This window comes from Orcinus orca, chromosome 1 (assembly GCF_937001465.1).
Source record: "Orcinus orca chromosome 1, mOrcOrc1.1, whole genome shotgun sequence".
NCBI lineage: Eukaryota > Metazoa > Chordata > Mammalia > Artiodactyla > Delphinidae > Orcinus > Orcinus orca.
In genome coordinates this window covers 96,326,384-96,354,192 of record NC_064559.1, presented here as the reverse complement: position 1 = coordinate 96,354,192, position 27,809 = coordinate 96,326,384, and the positions used below count along the sequence as shown (strand labels likewise).

Sequence of the window (27,809 nt, the reverse complement as noted above, 5' to 3'; positions counted from 1 at the left end):
CCCTCCTCCGCCGGTTCCCGATCTGATTCCTGATCCCTGATTCCTTGATCCTTGGTCCCGCCATGGGAGCCTAAGCGACCCGCATTCCCCCCGGCCCCCTGCCCCTGGGGCCCTGAGGGGGAAGAGACTGCGATCTGGGACGGAGAGGGGGCGACCAGACTCAGGAGCCCCCCTCTACACCCCCACATCGTCCGCGCTGCCCGTCCGGGAGCGCGGAGTTCGTAGCGACCCGGAACGCTGCGGATACAAAGGCGCCGGACCGAGTGGGGCGCCGGCGGAGCCCACCCGGCAGTTCGCAGCGGCTGGTGAGTGCCGGGCCGAAGGGGCGCGGGCAAAGTTTGCAAAAAAAAAAAAAAAAAAAGGAAACAGAAAAGGGGACAATCATGCAAGGGGCCAGGGGGTGCCCAGTCCCCCAGCGAGTGGGGTGGCGTATGGGGGAAGGGGGGCGCGGGGTAACCCCCTTCCGGTCCGTTCCCCCACTGCACAGCAGAGTGCCCCCCAACTTTGGGGAGAGGAAGGGGCGCGTGGGGAGGGGGCGGAGCCCGGGCCTGGAGAGCCGGGGACTTTCCTGGGCCCGGGGCCTGGCGCCCGGCGGGGGCCTTAATGTTACCGGGGGAGCCGGTTGAAGTCAAAGGCTGGGAGTGTGTGTTGGAGGTGGGGGGAGAGGCAGTGCAAGGATCGAAATCTGGAGGTGTTGGAAGGCGAGGGTGTTTAGGGGTGCATACACACCTCAGAAGTGTGGGGAGGGCCGGGGGCAGGTATGCACTGAGGGTGTGATGTGGAGTCTGGGGAGACCCGCCCGAGGAGAGTATAGGGGGTGTTCATGCAGGTCGAGGATGGGGATGGAGGCCAGAGACCCGGGCACTGTGTTATCTATCGGGGCCCAGAGGACAGGCGCCGGCATCCCTTTCTCCACTCATATTTACCCATTTCAGGGGCTGTGGGCTCTGCATTGGTGAGTTTTAAAGGCTTAGTGGAGCATCAGTGTGCATGATTCTTTGTTTTTGTGTGTGTGTGCACCTTGACGTGCTGTGTGTTCCTGCAGGTGGGTTTGGAGATGAAGGTGTTTTTCTGTGCCTGAGTGTGTGTGCACCCAGGGAGGAGCTGAGCATGTATCTGTGGTGTGTTTGGATATGTATTTATGGGTATACTGTGGGGAAGGGGTGTGTATCTATGTGTGTGAACTGGGTGGGGGTTTATGGGAAAGAGATAGACAGGTACTGAGGAAGGTGGGTGTGGGGCAGAATGGGGCATACCTGGATAGGTGTGTGTGCATCTGTGTACTGGAAAGGGATGCGAGTGAATGTGTTCTCTTGTGTGTAAAACCTGTGCTGATAGATAAGTACCAGCGTGTGCCTGCCACACCACACACAGGTGGTGTGTGTATTTCTGAGTGTGTATTGGGGGTACTGCCACTTGCCTCTGCAGGCAGATCTTCCTGGCAGAGAGCCCCAAAGGAGGGCAGCCTGGAGGATCCTGAGGCTTCTTGGATGGCCCTGCCCTGGTTTTGAGGGTAGTGCCTTAAGTATCTGAGACCTATGGGTGGGAGTGAGTGGGCCATTTTATGAGGTGCCTGTTTTGGACAAGGGTGTGTGTTGTGGGGAATAGGGAACAGGGGTTCGGGTTGTAGTCCTAGAGGAATCTGGGGGATTGGAGGAGTCAGGGAGAAGAAAAAGAGGGACATCCTCTTATTCCACCTTATAGGTAGGGTTCTAGTGCTACATTCTTGGCTTCCCAGCCCAAGTTCAGCCCCCTCAGGCCACAGTTTTCTTGTAAAGCCATCTCGGAGTTTGCTGTTTCAGAGTCCACAAACTGCCCTGCCTCTAGGATCCTATAGTTCCCGAGGAGTCTGGGATTTTGCTATGGGATGGAGGCCGGAGGAAGGAGAGCCGGTGCGTAACATCTTGGGTTCCCTTCCCAAGGTAAGGGAAGGGGTTGAGAAGGTAGCATGGGAGCTCTGGGGAGGGCGGTGGAGGGTGTTTCTTCAGGAGTGTCTGCAGGTGTGTCTGTGTGGTTTATCACGCTTTCTTTTTGCTGGTGAGAAGCATGATTGGGATGGAGCTGTGGTGTGGGACCAGGTCTCAGGGTGAGGAATAGGGGCTGAGCTTGCCAGGAGGACAGTTGTCCCTGTGGTGGGGAAGGGGCAGGCACTCATCCAGGGCTGTACTCACCGTCATGATGGTGCGGTGGGAAGTGGATGTATCTGTCCCCAGAGAAGCAGCATCTACGTTCTCTGTCTCTTTCCCTCTCTCTCTCTCTTTCATTCTTTCTCTTTTGGGATGAAGGGAAGGGGCTGGCCATCTTTGGGATGCATGCCTTGTTTGCCCATCTCACTCTCAGTCATTTTCCTTTTGCTGCCAGAGGTTAGATCGAGGCACCCAGTTTTAGGAGCTGAGGCTGTGAATGCACAGGCCCATTAGGGTCTCTGGGTAATTCCCTAATGGGAGTTCCTAATGGGCATGTGCAATTGGAATGTTCCCTCTTTAGCCCTCAGGGCTCCCCACCTTTCTTAAGCCCCCAGATTAAGAGCAGAAAATGTTGGGACTAGGGGTGGGGCAGAGAAGGAAAAGACTGGATTAAAAAAATGCATGATTGCCCCAAACCTGACACCTATCTGATGGGTAAGGTTCCCAGGGCGAGCGAGGTTCTTGCATCTAGGATGGTGTGCTCTGGGGTACCTTCCAGGGTACCTTGTTTGCTCCTGGCCTCTCACTGCATGCATGATGTATTATACTGGTGTGTGTTGGGGGGCTCTTCCAAGGAGGAGAGGGACTTGTGGTCAGACATTAGGAAAGGCCGCCTCTGAAAGTACTTCATACTGGAACTAGTGGCCGCGTTGCCCCCTCCTCCCCCATTGTCTTGCTTCTGCCCTCTCTCTCCCTAATTCTTCTGGGGCCGGCCTCTCTGGTGTGCCCCCTCTGCTTCTCTGCTCCTTCGAGATCTGAGGAAGGGCCCCCTTCCCTGTCCCTAGAGCAGGACAGACTTTTATCTGCTTACTTGGTTTCCAAGAGGTCCTTTCAGTTAGAGGGGGATCAACTTGACTTACAGAAGCATTGTGGGGAACAGTGAAGAGATCTGGGATGCCCATCATCCCCTGAGCTTGAGGGTCTTCAGTTTTCCTTGGTATTCCTCCCTGAGCAGCTCCCCACACTGTGAGGCCAAAGGGAAGCGTCCAGCAGAGTTGGCTGGAATTAGTACTTAATAGTGTTGTGACATTGGGCAGGTTCTTAAAACCTATTCCTCAGCCTCTTAGATGTCTTAAGACACTATCCTCAAGACTGCCCTGGTGGTCCAGCGGTTAAGACTGTGTGCTCCCAGTGCAGGGGGCCCGGGTTCGATCCCTGGTCAGGGAGCTAGAACCCACATGCCACAACTAAAAGATCCTGCACGCCGCAACAAAGATCCCGCCTGCCGCAACTAAGACCTGGCGCAGCCAAATAAATAAATAAATATTTACAAAAAAAAAAAAAAAAAAAAAAAAGGCACTGTCCTCCCTCCCCAGATTGGGCCTTCCTCCAGGAACCTCTAGTGGCCTCCTTCCCTGGGTTTTAGCCTGCTCTTAAATTATAGTTTGGCCATTTCCTAGTTCTGAGACCTCAGATAGAGTAGATAACTTTTGAAGCCTCACCTGTAAAATGGAGTTAATAATAGGCCCTACCTCTTAGGTTTATGAGGATTAAATGAAGTAATATAGAGAGAGTACTTCACACGGTGCCTGGCACTTGGGAAGCCCTCAGTAAACGTTAGCTGGAATGGTTTGGGTTCTGACTGATGATTATTAAAGGAGTGAGTTCTGGGTTGGGGAGGAGAGCTAGGCCTTGGTTCTGCACTTCTTCTGGCAGACCATATTGGGCACTGCCTACTAGTTGCCAGGTGCTGTGTGAAGCACAAGGGATGGAGGGGTGAATAAGACTGGCTTTCATAGGGAAAATGTGCATAAACATGCCAATTCACTGTAACCCAGTGAGTAGTGTATGGAGGTGTGTTCAGGAGGCCACCGGAAGAGCAAGAGTGCTTGGTCCTGGCATGGGTGTCAGGGAGGGTTCCTGGAGGAGATGTGACCTTAGTTGGATTTTTTTTTTTTTGCGGTACGCGGGCCTCTCAAAAATATGGAACACTTCACGAATTTGTGTGTCATCCTTGCACAGGGGCCATGCTAATCTTCTCTGTATCTTTCCAATTTTTTAGTATATGTGCTGCCGAAGCGAGCACAGTTGGATGTTTTTTAACTGAGCTGAAATTCACATCACATAAAATTAGACATTTTAGGGACTTCCCTGGTGGTTCAGTGGTTAAGACTCTGCAAGGGGTGCAGGTTCGATCCCTGGTCGGGGAACTAAGATCCCACATGCCGCGTGGTGTGGGGGAAAAAAAAAAAAAAAAGAGCCATTTTATTATTTATTTATTTATCTATTTGGCCACGCCGTGCGGCTTGTGGGATCTTAGTTCCCCGACTAGGGATTGAACCCGCACCCTCGGCAGTGAAAGTGCGGAATCCTAACCAGTGGACCGCCAGGGAATTCCCTAAAATTAGTCATTTTAAAGTGAACAGTGGCACTTTGTACACCCACAGTGTTGTGCAGCTACCACCTCTATCTAAAAACACTTTCATTGTCCCCAAAAGGAAACCTGTACCCATTAAGGATACAAGTTAATGTATCCTCCCCATTCCTTACCTCCCAGCCCCTGGCAACCCCCAATCTGCATTCTGTCCCTATGGATTTACCTATTCTGCTGTTTTATATAAATGGAATTATACAATGTGTGACCTTTTGTCTTGCTTCCTTCACTTAACATAATTTTTTCAAGGTTCATCCGCGTTGTAGCATCACACCTCCACTCCTTTTCGCGGCTGAATCATATTCCACTGTGTGGACCAACCTTAGCTGGATTTAAAGGATGAGTTAGGCAGGCAGGGAGGGGCCTGGGGAGGGTGCTGCAGGTAGAGGCTGAGCATGAGCTAGAAGGAACCCGGGATGCTGGTGAGCCACATGCTGCTGGTGTTATTGGATCTTGAAGTATTAACTGGGGTTTTGGCCTCAGTTTCCCTGCCTATAAAATGAAGTCCTTTGTGGTTGGCTGGGGATGGAGGCATTAGGGAGAGGAGAGGCTGGGATATTTTATTGCCTCTTCTCAGAGTCTGGGTCGCAGATGGGACTTTTTAAAACTTGCTCTTTCTTCCTCTTTCCTGGGCAGCTCCCTCCAGTATGCATCTGCCCTCATCCCTGTGGGTACCCGTCTTCCTGTTTTACTGGGCATTGACTTCCCCTCTCTCTGAATTGACCTGAAATTTCTCTCACGCTCTCCAGGTGGGTAACCCTGTTCATGGGGAGATTTTGGTAGCAGAGGTGAAGGAAAAGGCCTGGGAGTAAATCCTACTCACACTCGTTCCCCAGCAGCCTTCCCTGTTGTTTTTTTTTTTTTGCGGTACACGGGCCTCTCACTGCTGTGGCCTCTCCTGTTGCGGAGCACAGGCTCCGGTCGCGCAGGCCCAGTGGCCATGGCTCACCGGTCCAGCCGCTCCGCGGCACGTGGGATCCTCCCGGACCGGGGCACGAACCCGCCTCCCCTGCATCGGCAGGCGGACTCTCAACCACTGCACCACCAGGGAAGCCCTTGGGCAACCTTCTGTCACCTCTTGTCTTGTGATGTGGAGAGAAATGAGGTGGGTCAGGAAGACTCTCTCCATCCCTTTCTCCACACTGCTTGGTTCAGAGTAGGAGGCAGAGGCCTTGTGTGGTGGCGCCCTTTGGAAATTAGGTGTTGCTGTGCTTGTCTGATGCCCCTGGCAAGGCTGGTAATTACAGACATGACAGCTGGGAACGGGTTTGGGAGAAGTGGGCTTAGAATCAGCAGAGCTGAGGATTTCCTGGTAATCAGGGTGGGGCAGTGAGAGGGGAGAGTGGGAAGTTGGGGGCTGGAGTGGGGCGGGAGGCTTGGGGCCCCCTTCTCCTGCCACTCCACACACAGCTGAGCTTAGCGCCTGCAGGAGAGAAGGAGGTGATTAGAGCCCAGGCCCTGCCTCACTGTAAATGTGGAAGGAGGGAGGGGAAGAGAGAGGCTGGAGGATCCAGGAGCCCCTGAGGAAAGAGGCAGAGAGTGTGATGAGGGGTTTTGGCTGCTCTCTCAGACCTGGGTGTGGTCTAAGTTAGAGAGGGACCATCATTTGGGGGCTGGGGCCAGCACTGTAGCCAAAGTGTTGTTTCCATCTTATTCTGGGTGGGGTCTTACTTCTCACAATGAGGTTTTGGGAACAGGGAGTGAAGGGGATTGGCTGTGCACCCTCTATAGTAGAAAGAGGTGGAAACTAACATTTTATTGAGCATCTGTTACATACTTGACTCCGTGATATTCTGTATACATTATTTCATTGAACGCTCGACCTTCTGAAGTTGGCACAATTATCCCCATTTTACAGATAAGAAAACTGAGGTTTAGAGAGGGCAAGCAACTCATCTAAGATTACATAGCTCCTCAGAGGCTATGCTAGGTCTATCTGATGTCGTTTCTCTTCCGTTTCCCAAAGTGCTCTTTCCACCTTTCCCTCCTCTCATTTCATTTAGTTCAGGTTTTGTTCATTATTGCCTTTCATCTCGAACTTGAATAATTCCCCTACCTCCTGAAAAGCAGACATGAGTCCAGATGTCAGCCTGAGGAGTAGAGAACTCTACCCTTGAGGGAGGGTGTCAGTCTGCTGGAGGAATGGGGTCTCCTAGGAGGAGCACCTTGTTGTCACAGCCTGGGGCAGGCCTGCCACCTGGGCAGAACATCCCCGGGGGGCTGGCCTGTTCCTATCTGCTGGGTCACTTCACACGTGGGGGCTCCGGCCACCATAACCCATGGAGTCTTGTTTTGATTGGAAGGGCCTGGCCCTACGTTGTCTGTAGTTTTCCAGCAACGCCCTAACAATATCCCTCAGACCCCAGAGAGTTTCACCAGAGAGCTCGTGGCTCCCCCATTCTGGCTAGCAGAGAGAGTGTGTCTGTGTGTGAGGGTCTGGGGAGGGGGCTCTGGCTTTTTCGGGTGAGTGGAGGTACACAGGAACAGGTGCTGAGCCCGAGGTGTGAATGCAGTAACTTGGAAAGCAACCGAGTGTGAACAGAAACACTTATTTTTGTCCCCTGCTTTACTCCAAGATTGGGGTGGCAGATTTAAGGGGTGGGGGATGTTGAGGCTCCTCAGAAAGAGTGAAAACCTCAGGTGGTGGGTTTGTCAAGACAGTGGGGGTTGGTTGGTGCTTGGGCCTTTCAGCTGGCTCGGTTTTCCTAGATAAGAACCGGCTGATTTACCGGGTCAGAGGCCCTGGAGTGAAGCAGGAGGAGAAGGTTTTCAGAATGGGGAGACCCAGGGAGAGCCAGGCCTGCCACCCGCACCCCGAGTCACCCTGCGTCTTGCACCCTTAGGCCCTCCCTACTGCTTTCCCCACACAAACCGACCTTTGTTGCCAGGGTCCCCACGTCACAGCTGTCCCCGTCCACGTGCAGACCTGAGGTCGGCTGACTCCTCATCCCGAGGGGCTGCTTTCTACTCGCCCCCCCCGCCTCCGAGGCGGGCGCTGGGTGAGCAGGCTTTGAAGGTCTCTTGGGGTCAGGGACAGGTGGGGCCCACCTAGGACAGTAGGCTAAGAAGAGGCGGAGGCATTTTGTTTTCCGTGAGGGTGGGCATGTGGAGCGCACAGGAGTTGGCCTCTGGGTCAACGTGGCTTGCCCGCCTCCCGTTGTCCACCTTCTCCTGTCCCTGAGGACAACTCAAGGTGCCTGTTTTCCTTCTCGGCTCTTCCGCAGCTTACGTGGTGGGCACGTAGGGGCCGGTCCTTTGCCCTAGCTGAGGGAGGAAGAAGCTCAGAGCCTGGTGGGTGGGAATTATGGGGCCTGCTCATTGGTGAAAATTTAACAGAGCATCCAGGCATCTAGAAGCCCCGGTTACCTTCTCCCCAGCTTAGCATCCTGTCTCCCCTCTGGCTTCCACCTGGGACAGATGCCAAAGGGATTACCGGCCCCTTCTACCGAGCACTCCTTCCTCCCGCCCAGTGTTCCTTTCCAGACCGACTGGGAATGGGTCTGGGGGAGGCAGGGAATGCAGCGCTATGGTGTGTGTGCAACATGCGTGTACTTGTGTTTAGTGCGTTGGGGGCAGGGACTTTCTGAGAGCCGGGGTGGGGGTGGGCGTGCTGGAGAGAAAGCAGAGCAGGTCTTTACAGAACCTGCCTGGCCAGGGTGGGTGGAGCTGGGCGGGGCAGGCAGGAGCCATTCCAGGTTTCAGAGGGGGAATACGAGGTGTCCATGTGCCTGTGTCTGTGCTTAAGTGTGTCTGTGGATTTGGAGGGTCCTCAGTCTCCCCCTCTGCTTTAGATCGAGAGAAACTAAGGAAGTAGGTGGAGAAGGGCTTGGTTGTGGCTTCCCTAGCTCCTTTGCAGTTAGAATGCAAGCTCAGGTATCCTGGCCGGGAGCCCAGTCCATGGGCCCTCCCCGGCTGTGCTCCTTGCACTGGGGTCTGGTGGTGAACAGCTGCTCTGGAAGCATAGACTGTCTGCATGACCCAAGCACGGCTCTGCCCCTGCTACTCAGCCCAGTGAGGAGAGGGGTCCTGCCCCCTGCCCCAGGGCTCTAAGGAGGGTGAGCTCATGTCTGGGGCCGTCCTGGGAGAGTGCCCGTTAACAGGGCAGGGGCGGGGCTTTGTGCCAGCTTTTGGACATCTGCTTCCGGCTCTTTCCTAGCCCTCAGCCCACTGAGATCCAGCTGTGCTCTCTGGCCTCCTGGACAGCGCTGTCACTTAAGGACACAGGGGCCTTTTTCAGGGTACAGGAATGGGGGGGGGCAAAATCCCATTTTTGGTCTAGGGCCTGGGGCTGGTCCTGGCCCACTTTGTGCCTTAGTTCTTTTCGTGGTAGGGAGAACCCAGCATGGGCCTCCTGGGATGCAGGATTCGTCCGTGGCGCAAGGCTGGATGGGAATGAGGAAGGAACACTGAGATCCTCAGTCAGGAGCGGTCGGTGGGTGGAGGCAGAAACCAGCCCTTACAGGGGAAGGGGCTCTTCAGTCTCAACTGTCTCAACAAGCTTAGGCCTGTCTAGTCTCTGTCCCTTTGTCACTGAGGAAGAGGGGGTAGGGCAGGAGCCAGTGAATTCTCTCCTGTCCTGGCCATCTTATAGTCTTGGCTATTCCAGGAACCAGAGTCCAGGAGGAGTGTCGTGGAGGAACCTGGTCTCACTCCAAGAGGAGCATGCCTCAGAGTCAACAGTGTTAGTGAGGTCTTTCTAACAGTGGAGGCCAGAAAGGGCTGCCTCGGATGTAGTACCATGAGCTAGCACCCTTCTTTCTTTGGGCCCTACCTTTTTATCTGTAAAACTTGGGGGTGCACCTGGAAGGCCTCTTCTAGCTTAGTGCTGGGACCTACCGAGAGTTGGGTGGGTCAATCCACTGTCTCCTCCTGTGGTGGTGGGGGGGCGTGGAGAACGATGTGGGCACAGTCAGAGGTTCGGGAACCTCCCTCTCCTCCCTGGGAGCTTGTTAGGTGCTGCATTTTCCTCCCACATAGGACACCTCCTGCCTCTACCAGTGTCTGACAGGGTGGCCTGGATTGAGCACATCCGTGAAACTCAGGGAGTGATGTGGCAAAGAGGAGAAACCAAGTGGGACAGTTAGTTGTGACTTGGAATCTGCTCTCCCTCACACTAGCTGATGTCTTGGCAAGGTGCTTGGTCTCTCTGGGCAGACATCTAGCTCCTTGGATACTGGGCTGGGAGATGGGACTTCTGGTGCCCCCCAGGAGGGTGGGCATCCAGCACTTTGGGTGGAACTCACATTGATATCCTTGGACAGAGGCAGTGGTAGGTGAAGCTTAGGGAGCCATGGGGCTGGGGGCCCACATGTCCACACCTCCCATGATTTGTAGTGGGGAAGAGGGTGCAGGGCACATGCAGTAAGACTTAGGCTCTTGTGTAGGAATCAGAGACCTTTTCAAAAAAATTGAAGTATAGTTGACTTACACTGTTGTGTTAGTTTCAGATGTACAGCACAGTGTTTAAGTATTTTTGAAGATTATAGGAATCAGAGACCTTTAATGGGCAAGGGTCCACAGACTCCTCTGCAGGAAGGGTCTAAAGAGGTGATATGCCCATTTCCTTGCATCCAGGCAGGACCACCCTTCCCCATCCTGGCCTGAGGAGAGGAAGGCCATTTGTTTAAAAACTGGCCCTATCGGAGCACTGCTCCTGTAGGATGAAAACTTTTGGCTTCCTGTCCTCTTTCTTATCCTCTTCCCCCCTCCAGCTGGAAGTGCATTCTGAAATCCCACACAAGCGCCTTCCGCTGCGCCTCGGGTCTGGAACTCCCAGCCCTGTCCTCGGTAAGGACGAGGAACTGCAGGCGCCCTTTCTGAGTGCATGTTTGTGTTCTGTCCCCTCCCCACCTTCTTCTCTACCTGGTTGCCCTGCTCCCACAGTTCCTTCCGCCAGCCCGATCTGGGTCCTGTCTCTGCCTCCTTTCCCCACCCCAGGCCTGAAAGGAGCTGGGACCGGGTGGTGGGATAGCCCCGGGCTAGAGCAGCAGGGGGAGGTGGTGACCACGCTGGCGGCCGTCTGGTCATTGGTCCTCAGCACGCGCCTCGCGTGGGCTGCCTGCGTCTGTGTCCGAGGCCTTGTCTGCCTAGGCTGCTCCTCTGAGTGGGGCAGTGGGGAAGGGGCTAGTCTTGGTCTGACTTTTGGCCAACACAAACCCCTCCGATGCCTCCCACCCCACCCAGGGCCTTACTCCCTTTGCCTGTTGCCGGGTTTTGAGTGTATTTTTTCCAGAGGCCTCTGATTGTTTCCTGAAGAAACCCGATCCCAGAGCTCATACAAAAGCTGGGGCCGCCAGAGGAGAAACCCCATTCTCTCCCCCTCTGTCCCTACCCCCCCACCTCTATAACCTCTCTCGCTTGGGATGCTGGGTATGGGTTCCAGGACCTGGCTGCCATCACCTAGGCAACAGGGGGCTTTGGTTGCCATGGTGATCAATGTGGGAGAAGCTGGGCAGCAGGGACAAAAGCCCCCACATTTCCCCCCCCCAGCCCTCCTCCCAGTCCTCTTGGGATGATACTGAGACACATTCCATTAATTTTATTTCTGAAAGGCCTTTGGAGGGGAGAAGGGTCTCCTTTTTGTGACGGCCGCTCTCTTCCCTCCCACTCTCCTCTCTGGCCAACCCCAGATAATCCATGGTTGGTTTGAGCAGGGGACCGGGTGAGTGTGTTTGTGTGTCTGGGGTGGGGTGGGGGCAAGGTGAAAAGCAATGGAACACATTCCCTTTTACAGCCTCCCACCCCCCAAACCAGGGCACTCCCTGCCCTGCAGCAAGTCTGGACTTCCCTCCCAGTCCTGTCATGCCTCCCACATTTCCACTTGTTGATCTCATCCAGCGATCCCCTCCCCCACTCTCTTCCCTGGGAACGCTGCCCACCCGGGAGACCCTCCAAACCCCTGATTCCTGAGACCGATTAAACAAGGGGAACTTCTGCCCTTCTCTTTGCTCACCTCCCATCCTTCCCCACAGCCTCTCCAGTGCTTGGATTAGTTCCCTGGGGTATTTGAGGGGACAGCAGGCAAGGGCCTCAGAAATTGGGTTCATTTTTGGCCCCTCTCTTTGGTAGGGGAGGAAGGAGCATATTTTGGTGCTTTCTGGGCACCTTGAGTTGGGTTGGTAGGGGTGGGAGAAGCAGGCCAGGGGAGCTGGGTTTATGTTGGGTCTTTAATGAGTAGCTGGGAGGAAGGTAGGGAGCTTTAGGCCAGGGCAGCTTAGAACAAAGGGCTGGGAGGGGACTGGCACCCTTGTCTGGTTTGAAATTTATCTGTAGGGGAAGTACAATGGCATCAGCTTCCCTCCTGGGTGTGTTTGAAGTGGTGGTTCTGGTCTGGTGTGTGTGTGTGTGTGTGCGCGCGCGCGCGTGTGTGCGTGCGTGCGTGCGTGTGTGTGTGTGTGTGTGCGACTTTAGTTGTACAAGCAGCAGGATTTATTTATACCACCTCTTTCCCAGGTCTCAGAGGAAGCATCTGGGGATTAGAGTAGGAATGATCCTGAAGCCAGAGTGTATTAATTGCTTAACTTATTACTTGCTGAGCAGTTTATTAAAGTACTTCTTTTACCCCCAGGATATGTACAGCAACCGCATGAGGTGTGTATCATTTTCCCTATTTTACCAATGAGCCTACCAGGCTGCCAAGCACAGAGAAGTTAAGTAACTTGCACATGGTCACACAGCTCATCAGTGGGACAGTTAGGCTTGGAATTCAGACACTTGGCTGCAAATCCCAGGCTCTTTTTGCTGTTGGCTCTGGCAGACATGAGAATTCAGGCTGGGGAGATGGAGAGTCTGGCTTCTGGTGTCTCTGTCTGGACTGGAGTCCATGGCAGTCCTTTTCGTCTTTATTTCTCCACCTGTCTCACTCTGTAACCCAGTTCTCGCTGAACCTCCTGGTGAAATTCAGTTTTTAGGAGGATGACTAGAAAGAATAAGCTGAACCACAGCAAGAGAGCTGCAGGTGATGTGTCTGGACTGTATCAGGGACTAGACCAGTAGAATGGGTTCTTGGGGGAGACGGGGTCGTGGAGCCCAACATGTAATTAACAGACAGGGAGATGAACAGGGCCTTGTTTGTAGCAAAGGTTTTTAGAAAGGTTTAGGGTGGGTTAAGATCCTGTGTCTCTGTTTTCCTAAGTGTGTTTCTGTCACACATTTGCCTTGACATGGGGCTATTGACAGACATCACTAGGCCGTGGAGTGCCTCCACATAACTCTGTTAGGAGGATAAATGAATGGATTTAGCATTGATTTCACCTCCCTACAGTCGTTGCAGTTTCCCTGAGAGTCAGGTGGGTATTAGTTACTTGCTATCTGCCCATGGGAAGGCGGTAGATACAAATATGTATCAATCCTAGCTCTTATTCTCAAGTTACTGATGGTTCAGTTCAGTTGGAGAAACGTTAACAACTACATAAAGCAAATGAACGTAACTGACCTCTGGCAGCACCTGGCTGATTTTATTCCTACCTTGAAACGCTCTAATTCTTGGCTGCGTGACAGCCCACTCTTCTGGCTTCCAGGCTCCTCTGGCCTTGCCTTCTCAGCCCCTTTGCCTGATCCCTTTCCTCGGACACGTTTACATATTGTAGTTCTCAGGGACCCCCTATTTAACCCTCTCCCTGGGTAATCTCATCCATTCCCTTAACCTTGCACACCATCCATACCTCCAGCTCAGACTCTTTTCTGAGTCCAGCTCCTCTGACACCAGCTGCCTGTTCCACAGCCTGTCTCACAGCCATGAACTCAGCACACTGGAAACTGAACTCACCAACTTCCTCCCCAGTCTTCCCACCTAATAATGGCATGACCACCTACTCTCTTGCTCAGGCCAGAGATCTTGACCTTCCCCTCCCCCTCACGCAGTCCAATTAAGTCCTGTTGGTCCTACCACCAACGTATGTCGCAAAAGTGACTATTTCCCATCTCCTCTGCTGCTCTGCCCCATCCAAGCCTCACCACTGTAGTCGCTTTTTTGTTTTTCAATTTTAATTTTATTTATTTATTTTTGGCTGCGTTGGGTCTTCGTTGCTGCACGCGGGCTTTCTCTCGTTGCGGCGAGTGAGGGCCAGTCTGCATCGCGGTGTGCAGGCTTCTCACTGCGGTGGCCTCTCTTGTTGTGGAGCGTGGGCTCCAGGCATGCGGGCCTCAGCAGTTGTGGCACACGGGCTCAGTAGCAGTGGCTTGCGGGCTCTAGAGCACAGGCTCGGTAGTTGTGGCTCGCGGGCTCTAGAGCGCAGGCTCAGGAGCTGTGGCGCACGGGCCTAGTTGCTCCGCGGCATGTGGGATCGTATCTGACCAGGGATCGAACCTGTGTCCCCTGCATTGGCAGGCAGACTCCTATCCACTGCGCCACGAGGTTAAGCCCAGTAGTTGCTTCTTTACTCATCTCCCTACTTCTGCTTTCTCCTCTCTCCAGTCCATACCTGCATAGCTAAAACCCTTTGCAGGCTTCCCATGAGCTCTTCCCCTGACCCATGGAGTTTGCAATAACCCGGCCCCCGGCCACCTCTTCAGCCTCACCTTCCACTGCCCTCTCCCTTCCGCAGCTCCGGCTCCACTGGTCCACCCAACTCTTTGCTGCCTTTGGCCTTCCACGGGGGATTCTGAGCTCTGCAGGCTTTGCCCTCCGCTCTGCCTGCTTAACTCCTGTGCTCTTTCAGGCTTGGCTGTTGCTTTCTGGAACCACTCAGTTTAAACGAGCCCCGCTCCCCAGACTTGCCTGTCATACCGTCCTCATTATTCTCCTTTCATCACTGATGTAGTTAGTCGTTTATACCCACCTGTTTACTTGTTTAGCATGCACCTGCGCCGCTAGATTGTGAACTCAGGGTCTTTTCACCACTGTACCCAGGGCCTAGCAGGGTACATGGTTCCTAGAAGGAGCCTAAGCAAGAGCTGGTGACTCAGCGAGTGAAGGTAGGAAATGACTGCTCAGTGCGCGGGGATGATGATGGTGGGGTCGGGGTTGGAGGGGAAGATGTAACATTGGGTGCTGGGGGAGGTGGGGGCTTTCGTGAGGGGGTAGGGGCTGCGCTCTGAGGAATGAGCAGGATTTGGTTGAGAGTGAGAGAGGAGGCGAGAAGGAGAGGTCCTTCTCCCTGCAGAATTAGAAGGTGAAAGTATAGAAGAAAGATGCTGCCCCTCAGCTCATGACCTTGCCTAGTCCAGGATGTTAGGTTGTCAGAGAATGATTTCTACCCGGCTTTTCCTCCTGCCCCCCACCACATGATCCGTAGTTTCCATTCCTTACCCCCGCTTTGTGAGCACACACAAGCACACACACGCACACACACACAGCCTCAGGGGGAGCCGCCAACTTGACCTGGCAGTAACTGTGGGTGTGTTTGCCGTAGATGCTGGGGAGCGGATGCCAGGAGAAGCAGCCACAGGCAGTCCCCTGTGGGCACACTCAGAACTTATGAGCGGGAGGAGATGAGGGGAGAGAAGGAGAGGCTTGGGGCAGCCTCTGGGCAGAGCTAGCTGCCTCCTGCTATGGTCTCCACGGGTCCAACCAGTTGGCCTGGCCAGAACCTGCCTTCTCCAAGTCTTAGTTTTCCTGGCTGAGAATAGGAAAGCATTGCCTGGTTCTCCCCGGCAGGGGGTCCAGTGTTGGGTCATTCTGGGTGGCCTTTGCTGGCCCCCTTCCCCCACGCCTGTGCCCTGGGCACAGTCTGGGGGTGCTCTTTCTAGGAGGCAGGGCAGGAGGGACTGGGCCCACTGGACAGAGCAGGAAGCTGGGTGCAATATTCTCAGGTAGTGGCAAGGCTGCCCTGAGCTTCCCGCAGCCGTCTCTTGGGGATGGCCTTCCTCTCCACTCTGACCCCACGGAAAGCTCCGGCTCCCCCCTAATCAGCTGCTTCCTCTCCTCAGGACGGCCGCTTGATTTTCTCTGAGACCAGCCCACCCGTCCAGCAAAATAGAGTCCCTCAGGGTGACGGTTGATTTTCTAAAGGTGCCCCTTGGCCTGAAGAAGTCGGTGCTAAAGGAGGTGGCAGTGGGGCCCCCCAAAAGGCCCCAGCCTGTGGCCCTGGAGCGCTACAAGGCGCGGCGTTCAGACGCCATGGACACCGAGTCCCAGTACTCAGGGTATTCCTACAAGTCGGGCCACTCCCGCAGCTCCCGCAAGCACAGGTGGGTGTGCGTGGGGCGTGACGCAGGTGGGGGGGAGGGGTGGAAGCATGCACAGGGGTGGTGGACTGGGGGTGGCTGCGGAGAAACCCGGGTCCTCCCCTTGACCTCATGTGCCTGTTCCCCTGGCCTCCTGCTGCAGGGACCGTCGGGACCGACACCGCTCTAAGAGCCGAGACGGGAGCCGTGGGGACAAGTCGGTGACGATCCAGGCTCCAGGGGAGCCCCTGCTGGACAATGAGTCCACGAGAGGGGATGAGCGGGTGAGCGTCAGGGGGATGAGGTCTAGGCCAGGTGTTTTCCAGACTGATCCTTGGAGAAGTTAGAGGTCCATGAGAAAGGGGAAGGGCCTGGAAACCTGGTGTCTTCCGACAGAGACCAGATCAGGGAGGGCATCTTGTGTCATACTTCTGCCAAGTGTCCCAAGCCAGGACCTTGTTTCAGTAGAATGCAGTAGAATTTCAGTAGAATTCAGAGATCCCTTTGGAAGCAGCAGCCTCTTTCGTCTTTATGACCCATGTGACTTGGGCTGTGTAATGGGAATCGCCTGGCTCCTCTGGGCTCAGGCCCGCCAGTTAGGGGGTTGGGAATCTGGAGTGGGAGGGGCTGGGGGTGTGGCAGCCTTGAGTTCTCCTTGAGCCTAAAGGCATGGGCACTCCAGCGCTCTCTGGTGTCGGACTCTAGAATAGCACCTCTGGTCTTAGGGTAGGTGGGAGGAGTCGATGGAGAAAGGGAAGGGAGAAGAAGTGAGCCTGGAGAGACGGAGGAGGTTCTGCAAGAGAGTTCTCTGGGACAGGGCTGAGCAGGTTGCTCCTGCTCTAGCCTCTCTGGCCCACTGTGTGCACCTGGCAGGGAGGTCAGGGGGAAGAACCCAGTGCGGGCAGAAGGCAGAGGCAGGATTTGAGTTGACTGTGAGGTTGTCCATGTCTCATTCCTCCTTTTCTTTCTTCTTGGGAGCATCTTAGGGGGCTGGAGACTTCACAGGACATCTCTATGACTGACACTGGGGATTCCTGGGTCTTGGGAGCAGATCACTACCTGAGGGAAATGTTCTTTCTCTCTCTTTCCCAATCCCATCTTCTCCCAGAGACCTGGCCTCCTGAATTCTTGAAATGACCCTGAGACCTGATCAGCTCCTGTTGTTGACGATTCCCCAGGCCCTTGATGCTTGGAGTGCCTAGGCAGTGTGACTGAGGGTCATATTAGGGTTCCCTGAGCTGAGAGCAGGCAGCGCCTCCACTTTTCATCTTCTGGTCAGACTCTTCTCCTTTCCTCGGGGAGGAGATTCTTCCACCCCCTAGTCGCTGACCCTGCCAGGCAGTCTCCTACACTCCCCGTTCTGTGTCTCTGTCCTGTAGCCTGAATCCCCTGGGTGTCAAAATGTGACTCCATATTCCCAGACTGTCCACGAGTTAAGGGTGTAGGCACGGATGACCACTGGTGGCCTTGGGGCTCCTCTGAGGGATGGCATCCAGCCCCTGCAGAGAAACAGCTTGAGTGGACCACGCTCAGAAGGGCACCAGGGGACCTCAGCCTGTCCACCCATTTGCCTCCGGGAACAGGCAGCCCCTGTGTGGTGGGCATTCAGATGGCCCAATAGAGCCAGCCAGGTGGACCAGAGACCCAGAGTGGCCCCGAGTCCGCACCGCGTCTCACATGCCCCTCATTAGTCACTCACCTTCCCCAACCCTTCCTCCCGGTGTCCTCTTCTCTTCACCACGCTGCCTTTGTCAGGTCACTCCCTTAACCAGAAACCTTGAGTGGCTCTCCGTGCTTGGAGGATAGGTACCTGTTGCTTATCCTGGCCTTGCAGGTGGCCTGCTCGAGCCTGCCCGCTTTGCCTGGAGAGTCTGACCTCGGATCCCAGTCTCTGGCTGAGCGGCTCCCTGGCATCTGTCTTGTACCCTCTGCTCTGAGGGTACATGGGTAGTTTTTTGCTGTCTGGCTGATGGCACGAAGCTCCCACAGGGCCCAGGTCTCAGATGCCCCATCTCTGCAGAGGCCAGGCTTGGGCATGCCATGGAGCTCAGTAAATACTTTGATGGCCGCATGTTTGTTGATTACCTTCTTTTCTCCTCTCCCTGCTTTGCTCTCTGTCTTCTCTCCGCTCACCTTTTCTCCTGTGTCCCTGCCTCCTCCTCCTCTCCCCACATTGCTGCGGCCCCTCCTGATGCAGGACGACAACTGGGGGGAGACGACCACAGTAGTAACGGGCACCTCGGAGCACAGCATCTCCCATGATGACCTCACGCGCATCGCCAAGGACATGGAGGACAGCGTCCCGCTGGACTGCTCCCGGCACCTGGGCGTGGCGGCGGGGGCCACGCTGGCCCTGCTGTCTTTCCTCACGCCGCTGGCTTTCCTGCTGCTGCCCCCACTGCTGTGGCGGGAGGAGCTGGAGCCGTGCGGGACGGCCTGCGAGGGCCTCTTCATCTCCGTGGCCTTCAAGCTGCTCATCCTGCTGTTGGGCAGCTGGGCCCTGTTCTTCCGCCGGCCCAAGGCCTCTCTGCCCCGTGTCTTCGTGCTGCGTGCCCTGCTCATGGTACTCGTCTTCCTGCTTGTCGTCTCCTACTGGCTCTTCTACGGCGTGCGCATCCTGGACGCCCGCGAGCGCAGCTACCAGGGCGTGGTGCAGTTTGCCGTGTCGCTGGTAGATGCCCTGCTCTTCGTGCACTACCTGGCCGTGGTCCTCCTGGAGCTGCGCCAGCTCCAGCCTCAGTTCACGCTCAAGGTCGTGCGCTCCACCGACGGGGCCAGCCGCTTCTACAACGTGGGCCATCTCAGGTATGGGCGCGTCGGGGCAGGCAGACGGGCCTGGGGAGGAGGCTGAGAGGACGGTAGGGTAGGAGGGTGTGATGGTGGGGCTGGAAGGGACGGGTTAGGAGGGCCGTGTGGGACGGAGTTGCGTACTCTGCACATCCTAGGTTTTCAACAGCGTTTGTCAGGCTAAGGGTCCTGGAGCAGGTAAGGCGGGAGTCAGGAGTTGGGAGTGAATAGATGAACAGACAGTTAGAGATCGGGGATCTTAGAGAGGGATGGACCAAAGAGGATAAAGGTTTGGGGCATGAACAGGGGCTTTTTGGAATCATGTTTCTAGCTCTTTCTCAGAGGCACAGCCTCTTGAGGGCACTCAGTCAGTGGTCACAGAGATGAGCTGGCCAGAGGAGGGACTCCCCCCCAGAGGAAAAGATAATGAGGAGAGTTCTTCAGCCCCCCTAAACTTGTGGGCAGGATGCCCGCCCTGGCCATCCAGAGCATCAATAGCACCTCCTGGTCCTGCAGGGAATCTTGAGGGGAGAATGATGGAGGGGAGGAAGTGATCCTTGGCTGGGGACCCTGGCCCAATGCCCTTTCTCCCCTGGGCTTCAGCACGGCAGGGAAGGACTGGCAGGCCCAGCCCTGGGGAAGGCTTGGGAGCCTGGTAAGTAGACCTCAGGCCCTGAGCCAGGCTCCTTGGAAGCAGCTTGTCCCTGCCCTCTGTCCTCTCCTGCCCTGCCAACCTGCCCTGATGTGTCCCTCCCCCTGCGCCCCTTGTCTGTCCGTTCTCCCTCCCCCTCCTGCCGTGTCCCCCACAGCATCCAGCGCGTGGCAGTGTGGATCCTGGAGAAGTATTACCATGACTTCCCTGTCTACAACCCTGCCCTCCTCAACCTGCCCAAGTCCGTCCTGGCCAAGAAAGTGTCTGGCTTCAAGGTGTATTCCCTCGGAGAGGGTGAGCGGCCCTGCTCCTCGGCCTCCTGGTCTCCTCCCAAGCAGGATTCCCAAGTTCCTGCCTCCTGTTTCTCTTTCCCCCTTCTTCCCTTGCTTTCTCCTTTCCCCAGCCCGTGTCCCAGCCCCTTCTGTTCTGTCATTTCCCTTAACTCCAGGTGGCTGGTCTTAGCTGCTGACTCTACTTGCTGTCCCTTTATGCTACGATGCGTCCCCTTAATCTGGCTCCTCTGCCTCTGCTCATCAGCCCTGGTCCTAAGCCCTCGCTCTCTGAGCCCCAGAACCTCCTGCACTGGGGAGGAACATGTGCGGGACTCCTGCCCTCTGGTGCCTTCCTTGTTGCTTTCCTGTGGGCCTCTCCCAGACGCGGCCAGGAGGGTTGGGAACGGGAGGTGTTGCTGGGGGTGGACACAGCTTCCTCTGGATGCGTCAGGTTGCTGGCTCCAGACTTCCTGGAGCGAGAAAGGAGGCCACGCTCTGAAGTGGCCATCCCCTCTCTCTCCTGCTCCTGTGCAGAAAACAGCACCAACAACTCCACGGGCCAGTCCCGGGCTGTGATTGCAGCAGCGGCCCGGAGGCGGGACAACAGCCACAACGAGTACTACTACGAGGAGGCCGAGCATGAGCGGAGGGTGCGCAAGAGGAGGGCCAGGTGGGTCCCTGGGGGAGGAGGGGTTGCTGGGGGCTCTTGGGTGTGGATAGGCTGGGGAGAGGAAGACCATCGGCTTCTGTAACTGCTGATGATATGGGTGGGGTGTGTGCATTCGCTTTCTGTTGCTGCCTTAATAAATCACCATGAACCCGGTGCTGCAAACACCCCACACTGATTGTCTCACAGTCCCATGGATCAGGCACGGGTGAGCTGGACCCTCCACTCAGGGCTCATGGGCTGAAATCAAGATGACTTTCATTTGAGCCTGAGTCCCCTTCCAAGCTCACTGGTTTTTGGCAGAATCAGTTCCTTGTCACCTGGACCCATAGGCAGTTCACCTTTTCCTCCACCCAGCCAGCCAGCAAGACCAGGTCTGTCTCTGACTTCTGCCACCAGCCAGAGAAAACTCTGCTCTTAAAGGGCTCATGTGATGAGACCAGACCTGTCAGGATAATCTCCTTATTTTAAAGTCAGCTGACTCAGCACTTTCATTGCATCTGCAAAACGTACCAAGATTATTGGTTTTTTTTTTTTTTTTTTTTTTGCGGTACGCGGGCCTCTCACTGTTGCGGCCTCTCCTGTTGCGGAGCACAGGCTCCGGACGCGCAGGCCCAGCGGCCATGGTTCACGGGCCCAGCCTCTCCGCGGCATGTGGGATCTTCCCGGACCGGGGCACAAACCCGTGTCCCCTGCATCAGCAGGCGGACTCTCAACCACTGCGCCACCAGGGAAGCCCAGTACCGAGATTATTGGATAACCAGGGGATAGGCATCTGATGGAAGTGGACGGGGCATTTGAATTCTGCCTACACAGTGTAGCAGGGACTATCAAAGGATGTGAGCCTCCCTGGCGATGGCAGAGATTGAGGCTAGACTAGCCCTCCTTCCAGTAGATCTTGTAGGTTTGCTCAGCAGATGGTACATTTTTACCTGCAAAAAAATACCATATGCTAACACATATATATGGAAACCAAAAAAAAAAAAAAAAAGGTCATGAAGGACCTAGGGGCAGGATGGGAATAAAGACGCAGACCTACTAGGGAATGGACTTGAGGACACGGGGAGGAGGAAGGGTAAGCTGGGACAAAGTGAGAGAGTGGCACGGACATATATACACTACGAAATGTAAAACCGATAGCTAGTGGGAAGCAGCCACATAGCACAGGGAGATCAGCTCGGTGCTTTGTGACCGCCTGGAGGGGTGGGATAGGGAGGGTGGGAGGGAGGGAGACACAAGAGGGAAGAGATATGGGAGCATATGTATATGTATAACTGATTCACTTTGTTGTAAAGCAGAAACTAACACACCCTTGTAAAACAATTATACTCCAATAAAGACGTTAAAAAATTAAATAAATAAAATAAAATAATATCCATTTATTTCCCGGGGGAAAAAAAAATGAGGTTCTAGTGCCCATATCTTGGTAAATTCTTAAACGCTGTCCGCACTTCTCCTTTTTTCCTGTTCACATTGTTATGTGAATGCTAGTTGTGCCTGAAGATTCTTTCTTGGTGCTTACTGTTTGCCAGGGCCCACCTTGGTCTGTTGGGATTTCCACGGAGGAGGAGCAGAGGGTCATGGAACTCTGCCCTTCCTTCCACATGATCTCCAGACTTCCAGAGAGAAAGGTAGCCCTGACCCTGTTCTTACACAAGGCTGTAGTGGACTGAAGGTCAGCAGCTCCATTTCTGTGACATTCCAGCAAGTCTCCAGTTGTCTCAGAAAAGGCCCTCGTGGGAAGGAAACCGGAGATGTTCCCTTCCTCCTCTACCTTTGCCCTGACTAAGGTCTTTGGATCTCCTGTGCTGCCACCACCATAGGGGACGCTTGCCTTCCCCATTACCTTGGTCGTAACTAGGAGAAAACTGTTTCCCTTGGTTCAGATCCTGAGTCAAAAGGATCTTTTCAAAAGAAACTTTACTGAGACACTTGGGGGAAGCAAAAGAATAAACAGAGACATGGTAGACTTACACAGATCCACACGTTTACTTAGCCCAGAATCCCATCCTAAGCTGCTTGAAGTCCCCAGGTTCCTGGGTTTCCGGATACTGGTATTGTTTTGTATGTCTCTATGCTTTTAATGTAAATTGGCTTCTTTTCCCTGCTTCCCCCTTAACAGTATATTTTTGAGATTCACCCTTGTGTGTATATCTGGTTTGTTGCGTCTCATCACTGCAGAGTACTCAGAGAAATCTTCCACCATCCTGACCAATATTTGGATGACGGTCATCTTCCTAATTTTTTCCATTTTGATGAATAAGTAGTATCTTATTAACATTTTAATTCTCTGATTACTATCCAGTGACTACTTCATCTCTTTTTCAGTCCTTCAAGTCTCTTACGAATTATTTGTTCACTCCTTTGCCCATTTTCTATGCTGTTCTTACCTCTTCCTTCTTGATTTGCAGCATGTATTTTGCATTACCTCTGCCCACCCCAGGTGTTAGTTAATGTTGCCCATGCTGTCCTGGTTGAATAGACATCTGTCATTTTGATGTAGTTATAGCTATTAATTTTTCACCCACTGAAGTGTGATTTGGCGGGTCTTAAGAAGGCTTTTTCTAGGGTTTGATCCATAGTTGTCTCTCTGGGTTTGACACTAGATTGTCCTCCTTGGGTCCCTGGGCTGAGCTCACTGAGCACTACAGCTGTTTCCTATCCCTAGAGGGGGAAAGACCCTCCCCATCTACCCAGCTGCACACATGCATGTTCACATGCGCACACACAGCCCCCAAAGCCTGGTTCTTTTTTTTTTTTTTTTTGCGGTACACGGGCCTCTCACTGCTGTGGCCTCTCCCGTTGCGGAGCACAGGCTCCGGACGCGCAGGCTCAGCGGCCATGACTCACGGGCCCAGCCGCTCCGCGGCATGTGGGACCTTCCCGGACCGGGGCACGAACCCGCGTCCCCTGCATCGGCAGGCGGACTCTCAACCACTGCGCCACCAGGGAAGCCCCAAAGCCTGGTTCTTGACTCCAGTTGGGTGCGTATTGCTTCAGGGAGAGCACAAAAGCCTGACCTCGCTCAGGCTGCTGGAGGGCTGAAGCTGGGGGGAAGGGGAGAGGTTGGCGTCTGGTCCATACTCCTCATGTCCCCCAGGCTTGTGGTGGCCGTGGAGGAGGCCTTCACTCACATTAAGCGGCTGCAGGAAGAGGAGCAGAAGAACCCCAGGGAGGTGATGGACCCACGGGAGGCAGCCCAGGCCATCTTCGCATCTATGGCCCGTGCCATGCAGAAGTACCTTCGCACCACCAAGCAGCAGCCTTACCACACCATGGAGAGCATCCTGCAGCACCTTGAGTTCTGCATCACTCACGACATGACACCCAAGGTAGGCCCATTCTGCCCCCGGCATCCTTCCTCTTTCCCCAGTTCTGGCCCCTTCCTTTCCACTTCCTTCTCCCTTATTCTCTTACCTCCTTCCGTACCCTCCATCCCTCTCTCTCTCATCTCTACCTCTGTATAGTCTCTTCTGTCATCCGTACTCCATCCACTCCATCTCTGCATGGGGTAGAGTTCTTAGGTGGTGAGGAGAACAGGGAGTTTCAGGACCATTTTGGGAATGGTTGAGACCTATTTCTTATCTCTGTAGGGGTTCCGGAATTTTCAGATCCAAACTCCCACCTTTACCTCCCTCACCTCCAGAAGATGTTCTTTGCACTGTGCTCTTTTTGAGCCATTCCCACCCTTCAGCTCTACGGCCAGCTTCCTAGACTTGCATCCCCTGAGCCATCTTTGGGGAACAGGTGATTAAACATGTTGCACTTTAACTGTGACACCTCTAGTTTTCTGCTGGTGCAGCCCTGCTGGACGTTACCCATACGAGCAGAAGGGAGAAGAAGGAAGGACAAGGGAGGGCTTGCCCAGGTCATAGCAGGTGCCAGGGATGAGGGGTCAGGAGAGCTGAGTCCCAGCCCTGACCCTACTGAGCCGTATCACCTCCGTGTGCTCCCGATCCCTCATTGATAAACTAGGGTCTGAGGCAGATGATCTCAGTCCCTTTCCTGCTCTGACATTCTGAGATCGTTTGCAGAGAGTGAGCCTGGGGACATCTTGGTGGTCTTTGGAAGCTGTACCCCCCGAGGGGTAAAGGAGGGTGGGTGGGTGGGTGGGAGGGAGAACTTCCTGTGAAGTCCCTTCTCCCTTCCTCAGGCCTTCCTGGAGCGGTACCTGGCGGCTGGACCCACCATCCAGTACCACAAGGAACGCTGGCTGGCCAAACAGTGGACACTGGTGAGCGAGGAGCCGGTGACCAACGGGCTCAAGGATGGCATCGTTTTCCTCTTGAAACGCCAGGACTTCAGCCTGGTGGTCAGCACCAAGAAGGTCCCATTCTTCAAACTCTCCGAGGAATTTGTGGACCCCAAGTCGCACAAGTTTGTCATGAGGCTGCAGTCTGAGACCTCGGTGTGACTGTGCAACAGCAGGGGGAGTGGGAGACGCGGGGGGCTCCTGAGGGTGGTGGGGGCGTGGCCCTCAGGCCCTGCCATGTTCCTGCCACCTTCTTCCTCTTGCTCTAGTTTTTTTTTTCTACTTGAATTAACCACCCCCCCACCTGTCTCCTCCCCTCTTCCTTATTTACCCTATGTGAACCTGGAGAGACCATCCTTCTGTCAACAGTACCTGGGAAATTCCCTCTCCTTCTCCCACCCCCCTCACTTTTGTATCACTCCCGGCCCTGCAGGAACCAGTGCCTCTCTCCCTCTCCTTTCTCTGGGTGACAGTCTCTTCTGAAAGGGCACAGGGCCCACCTGAGCCCCACTCTCGAACCCAGGTTCTTATAAGCAGTTCTATCCAGCGGCCCCCAAAAGGGTTTCTCTGGGGGGCTCCGATCTGACTCCAGAGAGCCACGGTGCCAAACTCCTGAGCAGCACTACCTGCGGCCTTCTGGCGGCAGGTGGATCTGCTCCCCCTGCCCGCTCACCCCAAGCCGGAGTTCTTGGGCAAGGATCCTCCTGCATCCTCCTACACAGCCCCAGAGTCCGGGGCCTCCCTGCCAGGGTTATTTGCTTCCAGCTGTTTGAGCCTCTCTCCCCCATCCACACATACTCAGAGCAAGGGAAGATCCCATCCTTTACCCTGACATGTCTACCTTCCATTTCTGATTTGTGTGGTCACGTGTGACCACAGGCAAACTGAGATGGAAACCCTCTGTGACCACTTTTCCTGGGCCCTGGGGGACAGACAGTACCTTTCTTCCAAGGGGTCTTTCCTGCGCAGCCCCTGGGGGAAGGTTGGGAGAGAGCCCCGTGAACATCGCTGACCCCTACCCTCTGAAGTTCCTTCACCTGTGTTCCCACCGTGGTGGGATGGGTCTCCCCCTTCCCAGTGAAGGATGCCACGTAGACTCCTATACAGAATTAGTGGCTTGCAGACCCTGACCCACCCTGGGGATCTCAGCCAAATGTTTTTCTTTCCTTCACCAGCCATCCCCAATCTTGCTGTCTCTTCTCTCAGCTCCAGAGACCTGTTGCCTCATCTCTTTTTTGGGGGGAGCCAGCAGCCCCTCCTTATCCCCTGCCTTAAGTCCACTTCTTTGCCTCAGGGGTCTCTTTTCCTTGGCCGGCCAGGGTCCCCCCCTGTTCCCTCACTGCCTGGTTTTCTGGGCTCTGGTCTCCTCTGTATTGGGGTGAGGGACCAAGATTGCTGCCCTTGATGGGTACTTAGCCCCTCACCCCATTTAGCTTCCGTAGTCTTTGCACCCAATCTGAATTCTTGAGCAAAATTTGCTGGCCTTCTAATACTTACTTTCACTGTAAATCTGAGCCTTTAGATCAGACACCCTTAAATTATGTAGTTTTAGCCAAGGGGAGCAGAACTAAGAAGTACTCACATACCTCCAGCCAGCACCCATGTTGGGGAGCATTCTGGTGGCTGGGCTGGAGCAGTCCCCTGGGCCAGTCCTCAGAATAACTCACAATGCCCCCTTAGAAGCCCGTCTTTCCCCTGGAAAACCCATTGGTTCTTGCCTTGCAGAGTGCACCCTGGGATAAGATCCCAGTTGATCTCTTACCAGGGAGTCTTCTTCTCTGTGTCGTGGCAGCCCCGGGCATGATGGAGCCTGGGGATTGTTTCTCCTGCTGTCCTTTCTGAAAAAGCACATCTTTCCACACACCACTTACTAGAGAAGGGTTCTTCGGCCAGTGCTTACCTTGTCTGCACTTGGGTGGATTATGGGGCTGACCTAGGCAGCGCCTGGAGGTCAGCCTTGGGCTGGGGCTGTGGGTTTGGGGATAAGCCTGAGTGAGATACATCCTGTCCTGGGGGTCCTGGGAAGGTATTTTTTCCTTCTCTTCAAAGACCTGGTTTCAGAGGAGTCCCTTCTCGCTCACATTTCTAAATACCTCACTATCCTGGAAAATGGGGCCTGGATGGTGGTTGGGGTCACTGCCTTTGTGGGCAGGAGTGGGATGTGGTGTGGTTTGAGGAGGAGTTGGGGTGGGGAGAGGGCAAGTATTTGGGATCAGAGTCGCTGCCCTAGGTTAGGGGCGGGGGAATGTTTATTTTAAGAACCTGCCATGTTTTTAATCACTGTGATTTTTTTCATTCCCTTTTCCTAAAACAAAAAGACATTTTTTTCCCCCGACTCTCTCTCTAAGCACTAAGGGCTGTGACTGAGAATGGTAGTGTTTTGGTCCTTTGCGTCAGAACTGTGGTATCTTTGTGTTCTTTGATTATTGTTATTATTATTTTTTGAAATGTCAGGATGAATTGTCAAGTGTATGGCTGTGTTTGTCTTTTGCTTCTCCTATATGGGAAGTTGTCTTCATGCTGTGAACTGCTGTGGGGTGTGCAGCTGACTCAGTCCCTCTGAGCAGTGTCCCCCACTTTGCCTGTCCCAACACATGCTGGATTTGCTCTTTCTTCCCCCGTGGGGGTGTTGCCCACCCATTACCACCCGTGCCCCATATGCCACCATCAGGGATGCTGTGGCTGGGTCTCTCCAGTGCTCTTTTCTATGACTACATGGCATCCTAGCTCATCCCCACCACACCTCCCAGACCTTCCTTTTCACCACCTTGGAAGGCTGGTCCTCCTTCCCTCCACACCAGGATGCTGTGCCTCAGTCCTTCACCTACCTCGCCACTCTGCCGCCGTCCCCATTTGTCCCTTTCTCTTAAACTACTCTTCATGCTCTCTCTATTCTTGTTTATTTCCCGTTAGCTTCTCCTTTTGTCTTCCCACCCCCCTCCATGTCAGCCCTTACCTTTTCACTTCCCCATTCCCACCTCAGTCCTGTTGCAAACCCTGACACAATAACTGTCACGAGACATTGGGATCCTTTCTCATCTGAAACGTTTGTTTCCCAGAGTTTGTGCTTCTCTTCTTCTCTGTTGGGCCCGGATGAGCTCCCTTGCCCCTCTGTGGTGCCTGTCAGTCTGTCTTCTTTTTCCTCTGCCCTCCCCATGGGGCAGCATCTGCTGATGGATTCGGTCCTGGTGTGTGATTGTTGTGATTTGTTCTTCTGTGTGTGAAAGGAAGAGGAATTTTTGAGTTCCTTCCAAGTGAGATTGTATATGTAGAATTTTCCACTGTTGGATCTAGATTTTTTTTTTCCTTTTTTTTGGGTTACAGAGCTGAGACCTTGTGCATGCATGTAGAAAATTGTAAAATGTAAATTCTTTTTTTTAATATATAAAAAGCTTGTTTTTACAGTTTGCAGTGGATCTAAACATTATGACAATTTTAGGGATTTTTTTTCTTAAACATAGGAACTAAAACTGTACAAATTTTTTAATATAAAATAAAGACATTTGACTTTTG

The 27,809-nt window shown here is 54.2% G+C and overlaps 1 protein-coding gene and 1 non-coding gene across 3 annotated transcripts; one reads left to right on the top strand and one right to left on the bottom strand.

Moving 5' to 3' along the window:
* On the top strand, positions 1-27,809 carry VANGL2 (VANGL planar cell polarity protein 2). 2 transcript variants are annotated; one of them, XM_004284426.3, is made up of 8 exons: positions 1-305; positions 15,430-15,690; positions 15,830-15,950; positions 17,864-18,471; positions 19,263-19,399; positions 19,912-20,047; positions 23,145-23,376; positions 24,198-27,809. In XM_004284426.3, the coding sequence occupies exons 2-8, from the start codon at positions 15,620-15,622 to the stop codon at positions 24,456-24,458; spliced, it is 1,566 nt and encodes a 521-aa protein (XP_004284474.1). In that variant the 5' UTR covers positions 1-305; positions 15,430-15,619; the 3' UTR covers positions 24,459-27,809. The 2 variants fall into 2 exon arrangements, with proteins under 2 accessions (XP_004284474.1, XP_049550947.1); XM_049694990.1 differs by lacking the exon at positions 1-305 and adding an exon at positions 4,466-5,309.
* LOC117198330 (U6 spliceosomal RNA) lies at positions 4,104-4,212 on the bottom strand. Its single transcript, XR_004479444.2, has one exon. It is a non-coding gene; the product is annotated as a U6 spliceosomal RNA (small nuclear RNA).